General features: G+C 41.2%; 1 protein-coding gene across 3 annotated transcripts; it reads left to right on the forward strand.

The window, feature by feature from the left end:
- The first annotated feature begins 635 nt into the window (after positions 1–635).
- Positions 636–22,037, forward strand: LOC308087492 (semaphorin-4E-like). Of its 3 annotated transcripts, none has more exons than XM_080431397.1 (14): positions 636–767; positions 9,325–9,898; positions 10,009–10,151; positions 11,746–11,808; positions 12,196–12,294; positions 13,727–13,826; positions 14,338–14,448; positions 14,905–15,056; positions 15,242–15,414; positions 16,172–16,328; positions 17,610–17,832; positions 18,554–18,669; positions 19,024–19,237; positions 19,560–22,037. In XM_080431397.1, the coding sequence occupies exons 2-14, from the start codon at positions 9,802–9,804 to the stop codon at positions 20,306–20,308; spliced, it is 2,397 nt and encodes a 798-aa protein (XP_080287523.1). In that variant the 5' UTR covers positions 636–767; positions 9,325–9,801; the 3' UTR covers positions 20,309–22,037. The 3 variants fall into 3 exon arrangements, with proteins under 3 accessions (XP_080287523.1, XP_080287525.1, XP_080287524.1); XM_080431398.1 differs by lacking the exon at positions 636–767 and adding an exon at positions 8,424–8,565; XM_080431399.1 differs by lacking the exon at positions 12,196–12,294.
- The last annotated feature ends 333 nt before the right edge of the window (positions 22,038–22,370 follow it).

Genomic DNA, 22,370 nt, shown 5'->3' on the forward strand with positions numbered 1-22,370 from the left:
TGTTGCCATGTCGGCTTATAAGCGACTTTGGGCTTGTTTTTCTCTGAAGTTGCTTATTTGGGCTTGTTTCTAAAGTGTGGTTGCTTATTTGGGCAATTGGGCTTGTTTCTAAAGTGTAGTTGCTTATTTGGGCTTGTTTCTAATGTGTAGTTGCTTATTTGGGCTTGTTTCTAAAGTGTTGATATGGGCTTATTTCTGAAGTTTATTTGCTTTTGGGCTTGTTTCTAAAGTGTTGATGGGCTTGTTTCTAAAGTGTATTTGCTTAATTGTGCTTGTTTCCTAATATCGTTTAAACCAGTGGTTCATGTCAAGGACCCCCAAATTAATATGTATTTAACCTTCTGGTTAAATATTTGTGCCAGAGACCCCATACAAAAATGTGTGGATTTGAAGAAAAAAAAAACGAAATTAAAAAATTTCCCCAAGATTTTTCTTTGAAAATAGCAGATCTATACGCTCACAACGCGTCGCATCGTGACGCGTTGTGAGCGTGTAGATTGGCTATTTTCAAATAGCCAATGTAGGATTAGAGAGCGCTCATGTGGTCTGTAGTCGCTTCTTTTGGGCTAGTTTTCATAGACCTGGTTGCTTATTTCTCTCGCACAATCTGGCAACACTGGGATCTGAGGCGAACGTTACAGGTGGAGCAGCACAGAGCAATCCCTGGACTGGACCCTCGAGTCACAGCATTAAATAACCTCTAACAATCTCTCATGTATAGACCTTCAGTGCAGATCAGAACTCTCCAAGCCAAGGCACAACTCGTGGTAAGTCTGATCTTTTACATCATGTGATATTATTATTATGGTCACTTCTCTTGTCTGTTAAAGGGGTCAGCAGACACTTTTCCACGAAGCTTTATGCTTATAGTATAAAGTATAGGTTCTGCTCAGGCTAGTAACGTTATGTAGCCATAAGTTCCCAGTGGGCTCTTATCTTAGATTACAGGCTATCCCACTCTAATAATAGCAGCCAAGTTCTTAACTATGCCTGTGTGTGTGTAGCCTGCTGCCGACATGCTGGACACTCCAGTGTTAACTCTCCAATGTGATTCTACTCCAATGTTAAAGGTACACATGCACACACCACCAGTGGTGGAAGAAGTGCTCACATGTTTTACTTAAGTAAAAGTATCAATACTGCAATGCAGAAATAGTAAGTAAAAGTCCGGAATTCAAACTTTACTTGGGTAAAAGTACAAAAGTATTGATATCAAAATGTACTTAAAATATCAAAAGTAGAAATTACTCATTATGCAGAATGTCCCATTTCACAAGTTTTGAAATGTATAAAAATGTATTAAAAAATTGCAGATCTACAAGCTCACAATGTGTCGCATTGTGAGCTTGTAGATCGGCTATTTTCAAATGGCCTAAATGTATACAGTGCTGAAGTGGTTAATGTATGTTTGGTAATAATAATCAAAATCTATAAAGTAACTAGTAACTAAAGTTGTCAAATCATTGTAGTGGAGTAAAAGTATAATATTTGCCATGCCACTTAGTTACTTTACACCACTGCATGTTGGACATTCCAATGTTACTCCAATGTTAGCCTACTACTCCAATGTTGAAGGTACTTAAACTCCCACTAAACACATGCACACACCACCGTGGGTTTACCAATTAGCTGGAAGAACACTGCTGAAGTAATGAATTTAATCTGAAAAACAACCATGAGGGCAGGTTGTTGTACAAAGTAAACAGAAGTCTGGTCCGAGTTTCCTCTTGTCTAGTTCCACTGAGTGATAACCAACGAAAAGTAGGCTACTTCAGAAATTGGAGGGTAAGATTTTATACATATTCTTTTGAAACAATCATTTAAGTGTAAAATCAAATGTTATCATCAAAAACAAGTCAACTTAAAAGCCTTTCAAAAAGGGTTTAGATATTTTATTTGTGTGTTTTCGATTCAGTATATAATATAACTGAATCTCATGTACACCTTTGGTCGCTAAACATTGCTGGGTGTGATAAGGTGTGTGGTTATCGTGCAGTAATGTCATGGTGGAACAGCACATGATGCATGACTTTCATTATGACAGTTGAGTTGAGGCCAAGTGGTGTCTGTCTGTTGGACAAGAGAACTGGACACTTATAGCTGTGTTACACTTGCTGTGCAGGGTCACATGGTGTCAATGTACACCTCTCAGTGCAAGCAAGGCCACACATGCTATACTTGCCCCCCTGTGATCTCAGATGGTGTCAGTCAGTGGTGGAAAAAGTACTCACATTGTTTTACTTAAGTAAAAGTATCAATACTACAATGTAGAAATACTAAAATTAAAAGTCCGGAATTCAAAATGTACTTGAGTAAAAGTACCAAAGTATTGGTATCAAAATGTACTTAAAGTACCAAAAGTAGAAAGTACTCATTATGCAGCATGTCCCATTTCGCAAGTTTTCACATGTATAAAAATCTTTTGAAAATGGCAGATCGAGTGAGCTTGTACATCGGCTATTTTCAAATGGCCGAAATGTATATAGGACTGAACTGGGTAATGTATGTTTTGTAATAATAATCATAATAACTATACGAAGTAACTGGTAACTAAATTGGAAATACTCCAGTAAAGTCAAAATACCTCAAAATTGTACTTAAGTACAGTACTTGAGTAAATGTACTTAGTTTCTTTACACCACTGGTGTCAGTAATCAGTTCGTGTTCAGCTACACTGGTGTGCACTGTGCATAAATCTGGCAAGGGATTTATTTACATTGGGTGTTCCTGATTCTGTATGAGCACTAATGTAGAATCTACAAGTGTTTTTATAAGGTATCTTTTTGTTAAGGGGGCTATGATTGATAGTCATTGGTTTATTGAAAGAAAACACTTTCTGTTGGAGAGACAGCATTTCATTTAATACCTTTTTGTGGGGCTTGTAGGCTATACAGAAGTAACATGTGTATATAGGGCTTTGGACATTTCTGTCTTTTGTACAATTGTACACATTAGATAACCATTTAAATACCTCCTGGTGAAGCTTGCAGCTTGTGCGTAACTAGTGTATAGAGATGAAGCCTGTATACACTTGATAGATGTTTAATTCTAACGTTAAAACATGTCATAATAGTGATATCACTTCCTTGCCTCCATACCTGTTCTGACACACCAGGACAAATACACGTGTACTCTGAGTGGCTATTGCATTAGCTTTTCCTAGTTGAATGACTCAATCATATCAGTGACCAGTTCAGTAATTGTGTAATTGTGTGTAATTGGGAATTAGGGTTGGGCCAAAATCAAATATCACAATATTTTTAAGCAAACATCTTGATATTGATATAATATCAATATTGCCCAGCCCTTAATGAGAATGTGTTTTTCCGAACACAGTCCTGTTTCCATTTGGGTGTTTCCAATCTGTCAGTGAACATGTCACTACCCAGGAGGATCCCGGCAGAGGTTTTGGGGTGTAAAATGTTTCCCTTTGTGTTCCTGCTCCTGCTTAGACTTGCCTGTGTGTATGTGTTCTTATATTACACATACTTAAAACATGCATGGCTTACTGTAGATGATGATTTGTCAGGGCAGATGTTATGTTAAATAACAGATGAATACATATTCCACATTCTGTTGCTCTCAGAATTCCTAACCCTATTAGTAGTTAATTGGATAAAGTACCTGTCGGTCCGTAGTCGGCTTAAGAACCATAAACACAGCAGGTTTTGTACGCTTGTTTTATTATTACAGCTAATTAGAAATCTCTCGCAAGTCAAAACAAAAGATGGCAAACTATTATTGTTGAGATAAAAGAATGATTTATTTTAGCTATCTGAGCTAGTAAAAACATAGCCTGCTGCTGAACTGGGGTGTGTTTTCCAGCGTATGTTTCACAACAGCGTCAGTGACACAAGGAGTGTCAAGAGGTGAACACCCTCCCACAGCTGGTTTCCTGTTCAGGCCTCGCGCTGATGGAACACTGTATCTCAGTCATTCAACAAACTCCACTGTCAAATCAACAGCTCTTCTCTGCCAGTAAACTGGTCAGATTGGCAATCCGACATAATATGCAAAACCGAAAAATGAGTAGCTACTAGTCAGCCAGCTAGCCAGCCAGCCAGCCAGGCAGCCAGAGTAAGCCAAACAGTTAGCCAGTTACTTTTTGTCTCAGATTCCACCCCGCTGGTTAACCAGTGACTGAAGAGGGACTCACCCATAACAGCACAGAAAGGGGCAGTCAGTCACACACAAAGTTGCGTCGGTTTGGGTTTGTCACTTTTAATACGCCTTTATTGATTTGGTCATTCTTGTGAGTCATATCAATGAGAAATCTGTGCTTGTCTGTGCATGTTTTAAACACTACACAGGAACAGTTCGTTGTTGGTTCATAATCTTAAAGGTGGTCTAAATGATATTTTTTGGTTAAAACAAAACATTTTGATTAGTTTTTTAAGTTAAAGCTGTATATTCTGATAATAATCATTGATATTGAGTGTTTGTTCAGAGGTCTCCCTGTCTCTCCAGCTCTTTATTAAACAGAAAATACATTTTCAGGTGGCTTATAAATTTGATCTAATCGGCTTAACTTTTATCGTATTCCAATCCCCAAATCGCTTTTATTTTATTTCATCACTTCCTGTATCCTGTATGAGATCTCTCTCCTTTATGGATGAAATTGGTACCTGACTGGAAAATTATTATATTAATTAAATTAAAAGTATTTTCTGTTTTCTTAAGAGCTTGTTCACTTCATACACAAATGGCTGTGTCAGCTCATAACCCAATCAGTTTGTAGTTAGGTTTTATGATGACACTGTTATTCTCAGTCTACTCACAAGTGAATGTGAACATCAGTAGCCAAGAGTGGACAGGTTTGTAGGATGGTGTGATGAACTTCACTTACAAATTAATGTAAAGAAAATCCATGAGATTGTGGTGGATCCCAGGTCTATAGGTGACCACATCATCATGATCACCATACGTGATCATGACACCAAACAGGTCACCGCATAATATCAATATATTATGTTGGAGTACAAATTGATTGTGAAATGAGCTGGCACACTCACGTGACAAATGTGTGTGCAAAAATACATCAGCACTTTCATTTTTCTCCGTAGGCTTTAGACTCTTAGGTCAATGTAGAGTATAAAGTCCATCATAAGATATGGTAGTACCAGCTGGTTCGGAAACCTGACGGTAAGGTATAAATCTGGGATCCTTCGATTGGTCAAAAGGGCAGGGAAGATTATAGGTATGTCTACACCCCCCATAAGCCCTCCCAAGTCATTTTTAAAGGGTCCACGCTCAGGCAGGCTAAGAAAAATGTGTCTGACTGACCCCTCCCATGTACCATACCCTGAGTAAGAATTACCGTCGAGTAGAAGATATAGGGTCCCTGTGTGTGGGGCTATTATAGGTTCAAGCACTCATTTGTCCCTCTGTCAATTACGCTCCTCAATGGACGCCTTACGGAGGGCAGACAGCGGGGTAGAAGGTTTTGAGGTGGTTGGCTGGGGTCACTGTATATATTATGCTGGAGGGTGATGTACTGTATAGGCCTAAATGACTGTTATGGTTATACGTGTCACCATGTGTCTTATTGTTTTCTTGTATGGTATTGTAATGTATTGTGTGTGTATACGTATGCAGCTCCCCAAGGGAGACAAAATAAAGTAACATTGAACCTTGGAGAGACCCCTGTAAACAGTGTTGCCAGATTCTGTGAGAGAAACAAGCAACCAGGTCTCTGAAAACCAGCCCAAAAGAAGCGACTATGGGCCACATGAGCACTTTAACATTTGAAAATAGCTTTAACTTTGAAAATAGCCGATCTACAAGCTCACAACGCGTCGCATCGCGACGCGTTGTGATCGGCTATTTTCGTAGATCGGCTATTTTCAATTAAAACCTTGCTGGGAAATTATAATAAGCAGATCTGGCAACCCTGCCTGTAAACACTCCATAGCCATGATGACTATCAGAATATTTAACACTTATTTTAACTAAGAAAAATCACTTACAGTGCCTGTAATGTTATCTAGTGTAGTCTTGTGTATCCTATTGTTGAGGCACTAGTGCAACCTATAAATGTCTCCATGCTTGTAGAAGTGTAGGTGTTATTATACATGTCTTCAGTTGTTCAGTACATGCTGCCAGTTTGAGTAGCCTCTGGTCTCACAGATTTAGCAATCCTCATTATTCTGTTGGGCTGCATTCAAAATGATTTGTCATGCTACTTTAGTATTCATTTTATTATGTTTTATACTTGCTGGACTACTATTGTGAATAGATACTTGTTCGTTTTCCCCCCTGTCCTTCGAATGAATAGTGAAGATTTATAGAGACTTTAATGTTGATTTATGAGTTGTAATTTCTATTTTGGCTTTGTGTTTAAGCTTTTGATCTTTGTTGACACTTAAACACAGTGTTGTCATGGCTATATTTGCGTACAGCTGGTACTTCAAACCACAAGTTACCGTTTAAGAGACGCAAGTGTAGGCCTAAACAGGAAACTACCTTTTTTTAATGTTCTTCTTCATAAAACAGAAAAAAAAATCCTAAATATTTCATTTTTAATTCATGTGTCTGACTCTATAGGCACAAACATTTTAAAATGTTCTATATTTCATAAATATGACCTAAAATATCTTTTGCACGTCCTAGAAGTCGATAAGAGAACCCAATTAAACAAATGAGACAAAAATATTGTCTATACTGGGTCATTTATTTATTTAGGAAGATGATCCAACATAAACTTTCAAGCACTACCGCATATTTATAATAAAAGCATAATATAAAAGTATACAAATTGTATAACTTGAACTGCATTTGGTAAATGCAGAGGTATTAATGGCCTATGCTTAAAGGGCAAGACCACTTTGGTAGAGGTTTGGTTTGTGTAGTTACCTTGCCATGATGTAACTCCAAAGGTGGTCAAGAAATGAAAAATTATTTCTCCATTAATTAGAAATTGATAATTAAAAATATGCTCCCCATTGACTTACATTGTACACTGAAACAGCTCTCAAAGTCACTCTTTTAGCCCATAAACGAACGCAAACTAAGCTGATTCAGACAATATAGAACATCACCAAACCCAGTACTGTTTATTTTTTTAATAAAAATGTCAACTTCCTGATGATTTTACTATTTCAAGATCCGGATCCGGATCCGCCGATCCAATCCAGGTTTTCTTTCTAATAAAAATGGCTAAATCAACAGTAAGTTAACATTTTTATAAAAAAAAAAAACTACTGGGTTTGGTGATGTTCTATATTGTCTGAATCGACTTTGTTTACATTTGTTTACATGCTAAAAGAGCGAATTTGAGAGCTGTTTTACTGTACAATGTAAGTCAATGGGGAGCATATTTTGAATTATCAATTTCTAATCAATGCAGCAATTATTTTTTATTTCTTGACCACCTTTGGAGTTACATCATGGCGAGGTAACTACACAACCCAAACCTCTACCAAAGTGGTCTTGCCCTTTAAGCTAGTTTTGCTGGCTATACCTGGAAAAAGCATTGGTATTGGATTTCACCCAGTTGTGTTTGTCACATACTTTGTATATCATTGGAATGCATAGGGTTTGTTATTGAACCTAAGGTGTCAAAATGTAGCTACACACAAGCATGGTCTCAAAGGGAGCCACAGACTTAACCCTGGAAGGCTAGTGACATAATGTTGTGTGTGTATGGCTGTGTGCAAATGTGGGCATGCGCGCGTGCCTGTGCATGCATGTGTGTGCATGCGTTTATGCTTGTGCAGGTTATGTGCGAGAGATTGTCTGCCCCTGTCTGTGTGTTGATGTATCAGGTTCCCGGCATTGCAGAGGGCAGGTGTTATTTCAAAGTAAACGTGCATCAAAGATATAGTCCACAGAGCGGGAACGACATTACGCCCTCAAGAGAAAGCAGAGTGAGAACCTCCGCTCTTATCAGAACGCGGTTGTAAAAGTTTACAGACTGTGGAACTTTGTGCTCCTCGTCCGGTCACATGTGAATACGAAAAGCCCTGGCCTGGCCTTTCAGTTGTGGTTAGAATCGACACAAAGAGAACTTCAGAGTGCAAAATACAAGAGTTCAAAGCTCATCAAGGGAAATGGCTCTTTTAACTGCACTAGTAACTACTAAACCAGATCCTGTGCCCAGTAAAACCTCTCAACTATGCCTCTCCAGCAGCACAACATTACACATGTATGCAAGTGTGAGCCTAGAAAAACGCAGGAGTTAAAAAAGGAGGCGCAACTGCAGTGTTCTGTGCTATTATTTTAGAAATACCTGCCTGTCGACGCGATCTGTCAAACACCATGAATAACAACCTCCAGTCATCCCAACCAGCTGTAGTGCTCAACCTATAGCTACAGCACCCCACCCCCTTCCAAAGAGCCTGAGGAGTAGAGTATGTAAAACATCTCCACTGTGCCAACAGATGAGCAGCTCCTTACATGTACTGGCTCGTCCCACTGTGTCAGGTTAACAACAAGGAAGGAGCATCATGGCAGTTAGGTGGAGACGGTAGTTTTGGAAAATTGTGACCGTTTTCTAAAGGTAGTTGGAGCAGTCTCTCTGGACAACAGTTGGGTGTTGTGTATCTGGGGGGCACTCCTAGACAACAGGTAAGCACTCTATGGGGTGTCTCAGCGTGACGCTCACGCTGTACACTATTTTCTTTCAGACTTGTGAATAACGGTTGAATACCGTCGGTGGGGCTTGCATATGTTTGCGTACTGCTGTGACTATCCTGGAGTATTGTTTTACGCTCTGAGTCTGATCGCAGGCAAACCTTCTGGGTTATTGTGTGTGTGTGCGTGGGCTCGCTGCGTTGTGAATGAATGCTGCAAGCTTTTGAATGCTGTAGTTATAACAGAGAGCCACAACAGTGAGTGACTCAAGCCCACGGTGTGCTAAGTCTCAATTTAGACTAAATCCTGTGGGGGTGGGTTGAAGTCATGTATTATCAACACAATCCATCTGCGTGCCCAAACTTGAGCGCCTCCTATCAGCTGCTTGTATCCCACTGAGCCTGAAGGAAGCGGGTCCCTCATCTGGGATGAGGGCAGGAAGAGAGAGTGTGGGGAAGGAAGTGAGTTTGGGATGTGGTAGAACTGAGCAGAAGTATACTCATTACTGGATTTGACATCTAGACACTGGTTTCCTGAGTGAAGCTGTGAGCTTTTTTTTTGTGTGTCATTTATTGTAAGTTTTCTCTGTTGATAAGCGGATATGAGACTGTAGCTGGCTGCCCCATCATCAGCATGATTTGTGCCACCAAGTTGCCACGGTGACAGTGCCACCAAGTTGCCACTGTCTCTCTTTGTTGTTCTCTGATCCTCACATCTCATCCTCGCTTGTTGTGCCTTTTGTATTTCTTACAGAAAACCTGTGGACCAGCATGACGGAGCTCTCCTCCAGCGTCTCTAGCCGGTAACTGTGGCAGCATGGCTTCTTTACCACCTTCAAGAGAAGACAGCAGCAGCTCTTTAACACTGTGCTGGAGGCTAACGCCAACATAGCCCACAGCCAATCAGAATCCCCACCCATTGTGCTTTTCCAACTTGCTCAACCAAATTGGACTCAACTGAGCTGACCTGTGTCGGGGGATTAACCTGATTACGTATTTATGGTGGTTTTCTTTTTAGACACACTTCATGTAAAGAGGCATGAACCAGCGTGGAATATATATATCCAAGGCAGTAATATCACTGCTGTGTAAAAAGGCCAACAGTTAGCCAGACAGACAGACACTTCTGCAATAAATCGTCAATCAACCAGCTGATTGAATGTATTGTGGTCTGGTGGCAGAGCAGGACTGTGAAGCTCTCCCACACTCGGACACATCTGGACTCTAAGCCATGTCTCCTTTGTATGCCTTGAGCATTCTGTGTGGATTGCTTCTTCCCCTGTCCTACACTCACTACTGCATTCCACGAAAGACTGTTGCCTATCACGGTAAGTACGCCTCCCTCACTCTCAGCTATTTATTGGCATTGCAGGGAATAGATAGACACACAAACCTACCATGTTGTTAACACTTTTGATTCATCTCCTTTTTTTTTTAGACGAGTTGAAGATATTCAGAGAAGAGGGGGTCTGGAACTACTCCACCATGCTCATGAGAGAGGATTTGGGCTTGCTGCTTATTGGGGCCAGAGAAGCAATATATGCCCTGAATATCAACAACATTTCTGATAAAAAAGCTGCAGTAAGTGGAACATAAAAGACAACAGTCATGATACCCACCATGGCCTTTACAACAGCATTACAGCATGCCACAGAACAATTGTTAAACACTTAAGCCCTATATACTTGTATATCTGCTATCTGCCATTTTCGTCTCCGCCAGGCCGAAGGTGTGGCAGAGACTATGTTTTCGTCCCTCCGTCCTTGAGTGTGTGTATGTTTTCGTCCGTCCGTCCGTCCGTCAGCCAGCTAATCACCGGCACTGTTGGACCGATCTGCGCGAAACTGTGCGCGCACATTCCCTGGAGGCCAGAGCAGAACCTCTGCCTCTTTTTTCACATCGGCCTGTTATGGTCCGATTTCTGCTAAATATTTTTTTTGATACATTTGGTACATACTGTACACACTAGAAAAGAAGGTGTTTGGCCCTTCCTACGTGAAAGCCACGTACCACACGATAATGCCAGTGCTTCTCCCAACTCTCCCCATCAAGTACAGTACATGGTGGTAGCAGTGTTGTTTTATTTCTGTCATTACATCATTTGAGAATGTTATTTAATTATCAAAACAAAGTTATGGCAAACATTTGTTTGAAGGAATGACGTACAGACAGAGCAGGCCCTTCTTTCTATACAATGCTGTCAGTTATTCCCCCCTCGTGTCCCACAATAAAAACTGTCACGCTGCTGGTTCTCTTTTCCATGAGCACGAACACAGAATACGGTAGTATTATGGGAATGGGAATTATCGCTCTTTTCACTAAGAAGCTGACGTTCCTTTGGAACATTTGTGTGTGTGATTGGTCTGGTCTGGTACTCTGCGCTTGTGATATTGTTTTATTTCTGCAATCTGTCAGCAATGCATCATGCAGCCCAGTGGTTCTCTAAGTGGATTCCGTGGACTCTCTGGGTTCCTTTTTAGGGGAGATCTAAATGGATACTTACAACAGTATACAAATGGAACAGATTGGAGTCAACCTTGAAGAAAGGTTGGCTGCGCGATAATCCTCCTCCGTACAGTACATGCCATCTGTATAGTCCCTCATTGCTCTCCCACGACGCCACAGTCAGAAAGTAACAAGTCTACTCTTCCGTCATTACACACATAAATATCTTCAGCTACAACAAACACTACCAGATGGCAATTAATTAATTGGAAAGAAATGGCACACACTTTGTGCACTGTCTGTCGCCAGAACTTAAGTGACAAAATGTCTGACAGATTATGTCGAAATAATCAGTCAGATTACGTCGGATTATGTCAAAATTATGTTTGTTGGCCGATGGAGTGAAGGGAGATGGCACAACTCTTTCTATCTACAAGCTCGATCTACAAGCTTGTAGATCAGCTGTTTTCGCTATTGTCGTCTTTTTTTTTAAGCCATTTTGCAGCCAGAGGCTATGGATATTTTGGGGTCCATGGCATGGAAAAGTTTGGGAAACCCGCTAGGGTATATACACTCCATTATTGCATTAACTGGCCTTGTTATTAGCCTTATGTTAATAGGCAAACAGCATATTTGCACAAACAGGTTACAGCTAGGCTGTCCTCTAGCTATGGGTTGTGATGCTAATTCAGCATGCTTTGACAAGAAGCCTGTCTTCTGTTTATGGCAGGTTTATTGGCGAGTTACCGAAGAGAAACGGAGGGAGTGCACATACAAGGGAAAACATGCTGAGGTTTGTGAAATAAGTCACCCAAAAATAATTTTTACACACACACCCCAACATGCATCTAGTGTAAGGATCATACAGCCTTTTTGTTCAGTTAAAACGATATACTCCCCATGCAATTTATCTTGGTACATTTGTAAATCATTTATGTGGGAGTATCTTTTTTCCCCCCTTTGTACACAGAGTCTTTGAAGTTCCTTTGCTTGCAGTCTGTTTCTGTACCGCATGTCCAAATAAAGGCATGATAAAAGAAATGCATGCAACCTTGACCGGGGGTCTCCAACTTAATACCAGGGACCGCAGAGTAGTATGTCTTTCTGTGCATGTTTTATGTTTGTGGCTGAACTAACAAACCCTGGGCCTTGGCATTCTCCCTGCTGTATCCTTTTGCAGGTGGAATGCCGTAACTACATTCGGACCTTGCACACACTGAATGACACCACAATGTATGTGTGCGGGACAAACGCTTTCAGCCCCACCTGCGATTACATGGTAAGTATAGCATGTAAGCCAGAGTGGAGGAGACTGAATGCTATTTGTTTGAATAGCTGAGATGGTGGTGTTTGTCTTTCCTGTCGCGTGATTGACAGTTGCGTGTGGCTGCATATTCACAATGAAATAGCCCAGTGGCATACTTCAGTGACACTGGTCCTCTTTCTTTCTGCTAGTAGCCACTAGGTCAATAGGTGATCAAATAACATGCTGCCGTGTACCCTTTTACAATATTTTTTTTGAATTACACGGAAATAATATATTTAGTTTGATCAACTGATTAAAAAGGCTCTGCTGGTGTATTGACTGTAATCGATATTATCCTTACATGTGGCATTTTCATTCTTTCTCACGGATTGTATATCGCTCAATCACTCTCCTCTGACTCTTCCTTTCCAAGCTAAAAATTCAATGCATTGCAATCTCATGAATTAGTAAGTATAATTTAGGCCAAGGGTGGACAAACCTTTGGGCATGAGATATACTCAGCTGTTCCAAGGCTGACAGTGACAACCTGTGTTTACGTCTCGTCATAGGCTACTAATTAGAATAACGCAAGTTAGAATAAGTCAATAATGTAACTTTGATGACAACACGTGATCCAGTTTCATGTCATTTCATCACTGTCAGCTGGGAAAGTCTTGTCAAATGATTTGTGCTTTCCCAGAGTGTCTTTTCCAAGTTGCCTTTCTTCAGTTGTTGCTGATGAGACAAACATTAGTACCGGTATGTGTTCTGTCGCTTGGCGTCGCTTCAGTACTGTTGTCTCGTCTCGTCAGCTGTGGTCGAAAAGTATCAGTAGTGTGATTGGTAGTTGATATTTCAGTTCCTTTTTTTTTTTTTGTCAGTTCACTGTCAGCTGGAAAGGTCTTGTCAAATGATTTGTGGTGTCTTTCCAAGTTCCCTTTCTTCACCATCCCTGCGCAGTTGTTGCTGAAACATTGTATGTTTCTCTTGCCGTCTGTTCCTGAACTCAAAACTCAATACCTTTGTCTCGTCTTCTGAGCTGTGGTTGAAAAGTAACTGAGTACTAAACGGATAACATACCTGGATCATTGATTTGCTGCCGGGGTCATTCCTGGGTTAATTCTTGCTGCTTACATGATTCGTTGGGGTTCACATTCAAACAAAAAGTGTGATTGGATGGTGAACGATATGAATTGATGTTTTTATCTTGACCATGACTAACCGGAAAGCCCCTCGAGATCGACTGGTTGATTTTAAGCCCAGTCCACACCAATGATTCGCAACACAACTAGTCGCAACTTGCAACATTATTACAAAACTGCACCGACCTGCAACAGGTCAATTCAGACCGCTGCAATTTCCTGCAACCAGTTGCATTGCGAATCACTTGTGTGGACTTGGCTTAAACACATTGCTGCCCACCCCTGACTTAGGCTTTACTCTCCTATGTTTACCCCCCTGACAGACATATTCTGATGGACAGTTGACTATGGAGGGAAAGCTGGAGGAGGGGAAAGGGAAGTGTCCCTTTGATCCTTTCCAAAGATACTCCTCCCTCATGGTTGGTGAGTGTCTCATCCTGGTTATCTTCCCACTACAAAAGGAACGAAAGACAATGTACAATACTGTTCAATGTGCAAAGTTCACCAACGGAAGAAAATGTATAGATAAATTGAAAACAGAGCCAAAACAAATGAGCCAAAATAAATGAGTCCAAAGGATATTTTAAATTTGAAGCATTTACTGTTGCTAGTAATGTCAAAATTAAAAACACTTGATTGCCTCATATGAGGTGCACACAGGAAACGTGTTTGGTACATGGTCTCGTGATGATGACACACCATTAAATAATTATCACAGGACTAGCGACAAAGTGGAAGTCTAGGGCTCATGTATCACAACAGGGCATTGCATGAGCATAATATAATGTATTAATTTATCAAATATTTATTCAATATATTTAACTTTAAAATTGCTTAACTCTATTAGTACCCACAGTAATAGTGTCCTCTAACAGAATGAGAGTAATGGATTTCCAGTAATTCTGACTCTTGTCTCCGTTTTCCTGTCCAACAGGAAATGACCTGTATTCTGCTACAGCGATCAACTTCTTGGGCTCTGAACCTGTAGTTCTCCGCAGCTCTGCCTCATCTCTCCGGACTGAGTTTAAGAGCTCTTGGCTCAATGGTGAGAGCTCTGGGCTTCCAATGTATTGGGAAGTTGTAACAATTTTGTTCATGAAGTATGTGTCAAATATACTGCACTTCACATGGGCTGCTGTGGCAGTGACGCTAATAAATGATACAGTAGATGGCATACCTGAAGTTGATGGTAATGATATCGTCTCTGTCGGGTGGAAACATCATATGTCCAAAACTGTTACTTTTCAGGATTCAAATTCAGGAATATCAAAAGTAGCAGATCTACAAGCTCAAAACCCGTCGCTTCGTGCCGCGTTTCGAGCTTGTGGAACTGCTACTTTTGATGCTTTTGTGTGACGCTGTAGTGGTATGATTAAGTAGGGCGTTAATTTACGGGGAAAAAACACAAAAAGTTAGAATGTGGAGATAAGAGGTTTCTGCCGGACAGCAACGATATGTTATACTTAGTACCTGTGTGCTATTTCATGTTGTCTGAATACAGAGCCCAACTTCATCTATATGGACGTTGTGCCTGAAAGCGTTGGCAGTCGTAATGGTGATGATGATAAAGTCTACTTGTTCTTCACCGAGAATGCCATGGAATATGACTTCTACAGTAAACTCTTGGTGTCTAGAGTGGCGCGTGTCTGCAAGGTAATTTTTTTTCCATGAATAAGGGAAATTGTGTTGGACTTCACTGTGTCTGTCCATTGCAGTTTTTTTCTGTTTGAGATATGGGCGGCAGCACAAATTCACATGACTAAGTTGTCTCTCTATACTGTGTGTGTGTGTGTGTGTGTGTGTGCACTCGTGCGTTTCTTGGTGCTGGTTGTGTTTAGGGGGATATGGGAGGCCAGCGGACGCTGCAGAGGAAATGGACTTCGTTCGTGAAGGCTCGTCTGGACTGCTCCCTCCCTGAGCCCAGCCTGCCCTCCCTCGTCCAGGATGTGTTCCTGCTGAAACACCACAACTGGAACCAGAGCGTCTTCTATGCAGTCTTTGCGCCTCAGTCGTAAGTCGTTCCAGTGGAGTCCTGTGGTTTTTATAGGTCATGTAAGGTTGATGTTGCTGATATGGTCACCTATAGGGAAACTTATTTATATTTTAACCTGGCCTGTTAGGCATCCAGGCTGGTGGAAAATATAGTTGTTCCTTAAAATAACAATTGAAAAACAAGACGCATCCATATAAAGATATAAACATGTTGTTATCTGTGTATAATTCTCCCTTTAGTTTTGCAATACAATATAATATTGCATTTTGACTTGATGTTGATTGATGTGGTGATTTATTTTCGTTCAAGATCCACAATTTGGTTTAGTGCAGGGGTCTTCAACGTTTTCAGCCCAAGGACCCCCTAGTTGAGAGAGAGATGAAGTAGGGACCCCCTCTATATTGTATAAAATTTAGTTTCAGATTACACTTTTTTTGTTTACTTGGTCTGCTCTTTTTTCCCTCTACACCTATACCTCTTTGCCAAAAATAGCAGATCTACGATCTACAAGCTCGCACTGCGAGGCGTTGTGAGCTTGTAGATCTGCTATTTTTGGCAATAGGGATGCTAGGGTTCAAGTGGTTAATGTAAAAAAATATATATCACACAAAGATTTTGGCGGAACCCCTGTAGTAACTCTGAGGACCCCCCAGGCGTCCCGGACCCCCTGTTGAAGACCCCTGGTTTAGTGTATTTGACTTGGCAAAGGAGTGATCTGGTTTCCGGCAGATTGACTGATTTCATTGATAATTTTGATTTGGTTTGGTTTTGCCAGGAGCTCGTCGGACATGTCTGCAGTGTGTGCATACAGTGTGTCTGCCATCGGTGAGGTTTTCAACGAGGGGAAGTTTAAGACGCCCGTCACCGTGGAGACCTCTCATGTCAAGTGGGTGATGTACAGCGGTGAGCTGCCTGTCCCCAGACCAGGAGCTGTGAGTCAAGATCCTTTGTTGTATTATAAATATCGTCGCTGTCGGGTGGAAACCTTTGAATGTCCAAAACGGTTACTTTTCAGGAAATGCAAAAAAAGAACCAGTGTTCCTATGGATCCAATGTAGTTATTGTTTAGTCACAAGCTCTTGTTAATGCTTTTCATTGGTTAAGTATTTATAAAACCCACAGCGGGGAAGGTTATAATTGTCACTGCATGTGATCCTACGGGCTGCTTTACGGGCTGAGGGCGGCACCTGTCAGCAGGGAGTGTTGGGCGGCCGGGAGGAGTAGAACAAAGGCTCTACGTCCTCCCGGTGGGGGCTCCTCACTGGTAGTTGAGTCAGTAGGACACAACACTAGTGACAACACAGAAATGTGTGTGGGGAGGAACTAATTTGCATAACGACTAAATTGGGGAGAAAAGAGGTAAAAAATTATTGGCTACTCTAAATTTAGAACAAAAAGAAAATGTTTGTTGTGAGCTTGTAGATTGGTATTTTTTTCTACTTTCGATGACACTACGACAAAGAAGGACATTCATTTACATCGATTTTTCGTCGATCAATTGTATAGTGCTGTGGAAAGTAAGTACGGTATATCCTGTGTAAAAAAGAAAAACTTGAAATATGGAGTTACAAGGTTTCTGCCTGACAGTGACGATATATTTTATACCATACATGGTAAAGTCCTCACTGTTAATTTAAGTCTGAGTGTAACACGCATGCATGTGTAAGTGCTGCATTTGGGTCCATTTTTGGCTGGGCGGAGCCTAGCCCTACAGGCAGTATTGTAGTTGCGACAGTGTTGTCAGTTACATGATTGTGGGGACGGAGTTATAGGATTGGTCCGTCTACTGGTTGGCCTAGCAACGGACTAGCCAAATACAGTGAACTTGTCAGGTAAAATTCATGTGTATCCCATGTCATACCCTCTATAAATACCATCACTCTCACTGTACTACACTGTCTGCTGTACCTTGCATAGTCCTCCTTAGCGCACTTCTTCTCAAAGTTTTTCAGGTTAAGGACCCCTACATTGATATGTATTTGGCCACAGACCCCCATTTGAAAGGATTTTGTGCCAGGGACCCCCATAAGAGATTTGGTAACATTTGGCAACATTAGCAGATCTATAAGCTCACAACGTGTCACATTGCCAATTTGCCATTCATTGTTAGCTTGTAGATCGGCTAGCCGAAAAATAAAACGGGGCTTAAATGTTGTCCTTGTTTAGCTGGGGACCGCCCTTCCCGAGTTCAATATGGCCGTCTTGTATTTCAGTGCATCAATGACATCGCTCGAAAGCTGGGGATGGAACGCTCTCTGGACCTTCCTGACAAAACACTGCAGTTCATCAGAGACCGGCCCCTCATGGACGAGATTATTCGGCCACTCACAGGGGCCCCGCTGTTGGTGAAAAAGGGGCCCTTGTTGACTCGGATCGTAGTGGATAGTGTGTTGGCACTAGATGGAGAGAGATACCCCGTCATGTTCATCGGCACTGGTAAATATTGTGAATTGGCACACGTATCATCCATTCATTTGATTCGGCCCTGGAGCCACCTTAAGTTGGATTTTATGTTCAAGGTGTTTATTGTCACATACACAATAGAGAGTAGTAGCAGCAATAAAGAGTAGCAGCAGCATCAGCTTCCTCAACAGTTTTTGGATGATAAAATAAGAATTATTTAGAATTATGTATGAAAGGTTCCATTAAAAAAAATATGTTCAACTATTACTATTATCCAGAGCTGTTTTAAGTAATTCAAGACAAGTTCAAGTCAAGTTTCAATCCTCCTGATTTTCATAATCCATCATGATGCAAAGTAGGTTGTAAATGGGAGTGGGGCCTTGTCATTCCCACTTCTAAATTTAAAAGTACACCTCAAATCTAGTACTTTATTGATTTCATGAATTAGCAGCACTTTCATGTTCTGGTTGAGTAGGAACACCCTTATTTCCATTACATTGGTGAGTTGGTGGTAAGAGGAATTACTATTTCCATGGTTAGGTTTTGACCCTGTGAACCCTAGCGTCCCTATTCTGGGGTGAATGTTCGCTGAAAATGGCAGATCTACAGTATGAGCTCACAAAATGAAGCGTTGTATGCTTGTAGACATGCTACTTTCTGCGAAGAGAATTGGTGTAGAGGGAAAAAAGGACCGGACCAAGTATGGGGGACTCCTGTCAACTCTGTGTCTTGTTGTGTTATTGTCTCCTGATAGAAAATGGCTACATTCAGAAGGCCGTAAACTATGCTGGGGAGATGTTCATTATTGAAGAGATTCAGCTGTATGAGGACCCTAAGCCTGTCAGGACTCTGCGCCTTTCTTCCAGCAAGGTGACTAATAACAGCTACTGCAGCGCATAATGTGTTGATCCAAGCTTAGCTTATTCATGTCAGACATGTTTTTATAGGACGCTAAGAACTGCCATTCATGTGTGATATCAGCGTGATATCGGTGTAATCATTTACCTAGAGATCAATGCCAAGTCAGTGCACTGGCATTTGCTGGTGTTTATTTTGGCCAAGGTTTTATAACACATGACATTCAAGCCCTCAGCACTCCCAGTTAAATACAACTGAACTCGAACTAACATTCTATCCCTTTGTCTACCACTTCAGACAGAATGCAAGTATTATGAAAAACAAAATAATAATCATTGTGTGTGTGTGTTGTGTGTGTGGACATAGGGCCAGCTGTATGCAGGATCAGAGTTTGGTGCTGTTCAGATGCCAGTCAGTAACTGCAGCCGCTATGACTCCTGTGTGGACTGTGTCCTGGCCAGAGACCCTTACTGTGCCTGGGACTCTGACCAGTGCCGTCGAGTATCCAGCTTGGCCTCTTCCTCTGACACTGCCATTCAGAGTCTAAAGAAGGGAGACGTTTCACAGTGTCCTCAGCCAGGTATATTCAATAGTACAGAAATGTACAATTGGATTGGTTTTCTGTGTACATCTTCCATTTGAATTTGGGATTTTATAAAGCAAATTTTGCCTGTCAACACGGAGTTGAGGCTAACTCGGATATGTGTGTGTGTGTGTGTGTGTGTGTGTGTGTGTGTGTGTGTGTGTGTGTGTGTGTGTGTGTGTGTGTGTGTGTGTGTGTGTGTGTGTGTGTGTGTGTGTGTGTGTGTGTGTGTGTGTGTGTGTGTGTGTGTGTGTGTGTGTGTGTGTGTGTGTGTGTGTGTGTGTGTGTGTGTGTGTGTGTGTGTGTGTGTACACTCCAGAGCCAGTAGGAGCTGAAGACGTCACCCTGGTTCCGGGGAACAACGTTCAGCTGCTTTGCCGGCCAGACTCCAACCTGGCGCAGGTCCACTGGCGTTTGTCAGACCAAACACTGCTCTCTGACAGCAAACACTACATCTACGGCGGTCGCCTCCTCATTCTAAACGCCTCCGAATCGGACGCAGGCTTGTACACCTGTGATTCCATAGAGCAGGTCAACAAGAGAGGATACAACAGGACCGTGGCGATGTATCGTTTACAGCCCCACACTTCAGATGGTGGACAAGGGGAGAGCAGCACAGTTGGCAGCTGGGTGACAAATTCCCCAGATCCTACGGACGGTCCGCGCACAACCGCACCAGGGCTCATTCCAGAGGTGGAGACAGAGGAACCTCTGCCTCCAGAGACTCAAAGGGAGAATGACAGGACGGTGGGTCTTAAGGTGGCCGTGGCTCTGTTGACGCTACTGTCTCTGTCGCTCATTGGCATTTTAGCGTGGAACCGCTGCAGAGAACGTTTCGGTTTTCCCAGTAAAACCCAGGTACAGAGGCCGTCCGTCGAGTACACACACATTCAGAACAGAACTCAAGCGGATAAGCCCCTGAGGCCCGTTCCTGCCAGCACTTGCACCGCAAACAATAATCACACTACTGTGGATTTCAAAGGCAACGGGGGACACCACTTCACACCTATGGCCAACATTTCAAGTCTAGATGGTCTCGGGTTCATCAACGATGAGTCAGAGATATGACTGTGCTGTGACAGTAAAATCCTTATTGTCAATTTAACTCTATAGAAATGTAACCAAATGGACCCGTAATGGTCCATTTGGTTACATTTGTAGACTATTAAGAGTTACAAATGTTCTCAAGTATCACTGAGGATTTCACTGTGTAGTTCCTTTAAATGAGGTCAGGAGGACTATACAGACCTTTCCCATTCCCGTGCAGATTCCCAGATTGTTTGACATGGATTGCTTGTATTTCCTCTCTAAACCAAACTGTAACCTCTAAAATACACAAAGGTTATGTTTGGCACTGTACAGTGGACTGAAAACTTGTAAATGGCATTTCTGGTTAACTGCAGGAAAGTGTTCAAATGTTTTTTTTTTACTAGATGTATTTGTATGATATATTGTGAATATACTTTTATTCATGTAATATATTTTGTACAGTCAGGACATTTTTGCTAACTATTTATTTGACCTCCATGTGATATTTTTATTTCAACAACCTAAGATCTTGTAATAAGGATTCTGAAATGGTTAATTACTTCCAGAAATATCACATAGAAGAGGCTACTGTACATTGTTCATGCTAATAGTCAGTGGTAGCTCTTGCTCTGTAAAGGCTTGTCCTGGTGGCTGTTAAAAATAGATTAGTCAGCAGGGCACATCAAAAGAATAACTAAATGAATAAGTATGAAGTACATTTCAGTATTTTAAATGCCATTTGTGTATTCTATTGATAAACTGAAAATCTCCCAGAACTAGAAACAAGACACATTAAATGGGCCGACAGTACTTGTTACTGTACAGCTTCATAAAGCAAGAATTGTAACAAAGTGGCTGAGATGGTGCCCAGGAAGATTCTTTGTCGATCATTTGTACAGTGCTGTGGAAAGTAAGTATATCCTGTCAACAAAACGAAAAAAATCCTTCAATATAGACCCCTGGAAACCTAGTCCTTATTTTATTTTCAATCTATTTGTTTAATTAGATCATCTTTAACAGTCAATAGTGTTGTGGATTAGGTTTCCATAAGGCTATGTTGAAAAAAGACAAAGGTTTTCATTGGGTGTACTTTACATTTTCTGATTACAATAGAACTACACAGATGTTTCAGCTGGAAAATCTCAAACAATGTGCATGATATTATTCTGTCTGACCATCTCCAGGCAGTACAGATGGACATCAGATTCAAGTCTTGTTTCTACAGTTTAGTTCTAGAATTGAACAATCAATGGATTGAAGTGCGCCACGATTTAAGAATAACGTGTCCTGGCAGAGGCAGTTGTATTCTCTCTTCTTTTTTTTCTCCCCAAGAGCTTGAAGAGTTTCTTGTTGTCACTAACAATTACGTGTCTGCATCAACAGCCAGGGAAGACATTCTGTAGAAATGCTAGTCTTACTCATTATCATACTTTTAAGAAGAGGTACTCCTGTCTGTGGGTTTGCCCAGGTGATGTAACAACTAAAACCTCCACACTGTAAATGTTTGTTTTTGTTGAGGGGGGAAAAGTCTGAATGTCTAAAAGCCAACTTAATTACAGGAATGGTTGCCTTTAACCTGCATGTTCTGTTTTTCAACAACTCGCTCTGTCATTACCAACAACACTCTGACTTGTATTTCATTTAATTATTTGGCAGAATGGGAAGCTTGGCTTTCCTCTCAATTCCAAACCAGTGCAGTATTAGCTACCAAAGATTGGGAATGTGTTTTATAATGCAAGGTAATAAATTACTCAACTGTCAAAGGAAACTGTTTATAGCTGAAAGTACTGAGGAATTCTTAAAACTTGCTAATTAAACACTTGCATATTCATGATTGGCCTTAGCACCTGCCACACACCAACCACTGTTTGGCATTTGTTCTGTTAAAAATACCAAGCTACTTGGATAGTTATAACAAAATATGGCTGGCGATTTATTAGCAACCAATCACTATGTTCGATGGACAAATAAATTGCCATGTAAATGAGCAAAATAGTCTGTGTGAATGTGATTAAATTGTGCTATAAATGCTTGACTGGCTAATATGGACTGTATGAAAAATGGTGCCTCCTTGAGGTCATTTATTTATCAAATACATGAC

Source organism: Gymnoscopelus braueri (assembly GCF_963280865.1).
Source record: "Gymnoscopelus braueri genome assembly, chromosome: 6".
NCBI lineage: Eukaryota > Metazoa > Chordata > Actinopteri > Myctophiformes > Myctophidae > Gymnoscopelus > Gymnoscopelus braueri.

Coding starts and splice junctions, on each gene's coding strand:
- LOC308087492 (XM_080431397.1), top strand. CDS start 9,802: ATGTCTCCTTTGTATGCCTTGAGCATTCTGTGTGGATTGCTTCTTCCC. Junction 13,827..14,337: donor ATACTCCTCCCTCATGGTTG/GTGAGTGTCTCA, acceptor CCTGTCCAACAG/GAAATGACCTGTATTCTGCT. Junction 16,329..17,609: donor CTGTCCCCAGACCAGGAGCT/GTGAGTCAAGAT, acceptor CTTGTATTTCAG/TGCATCAATGACATCGCTCG.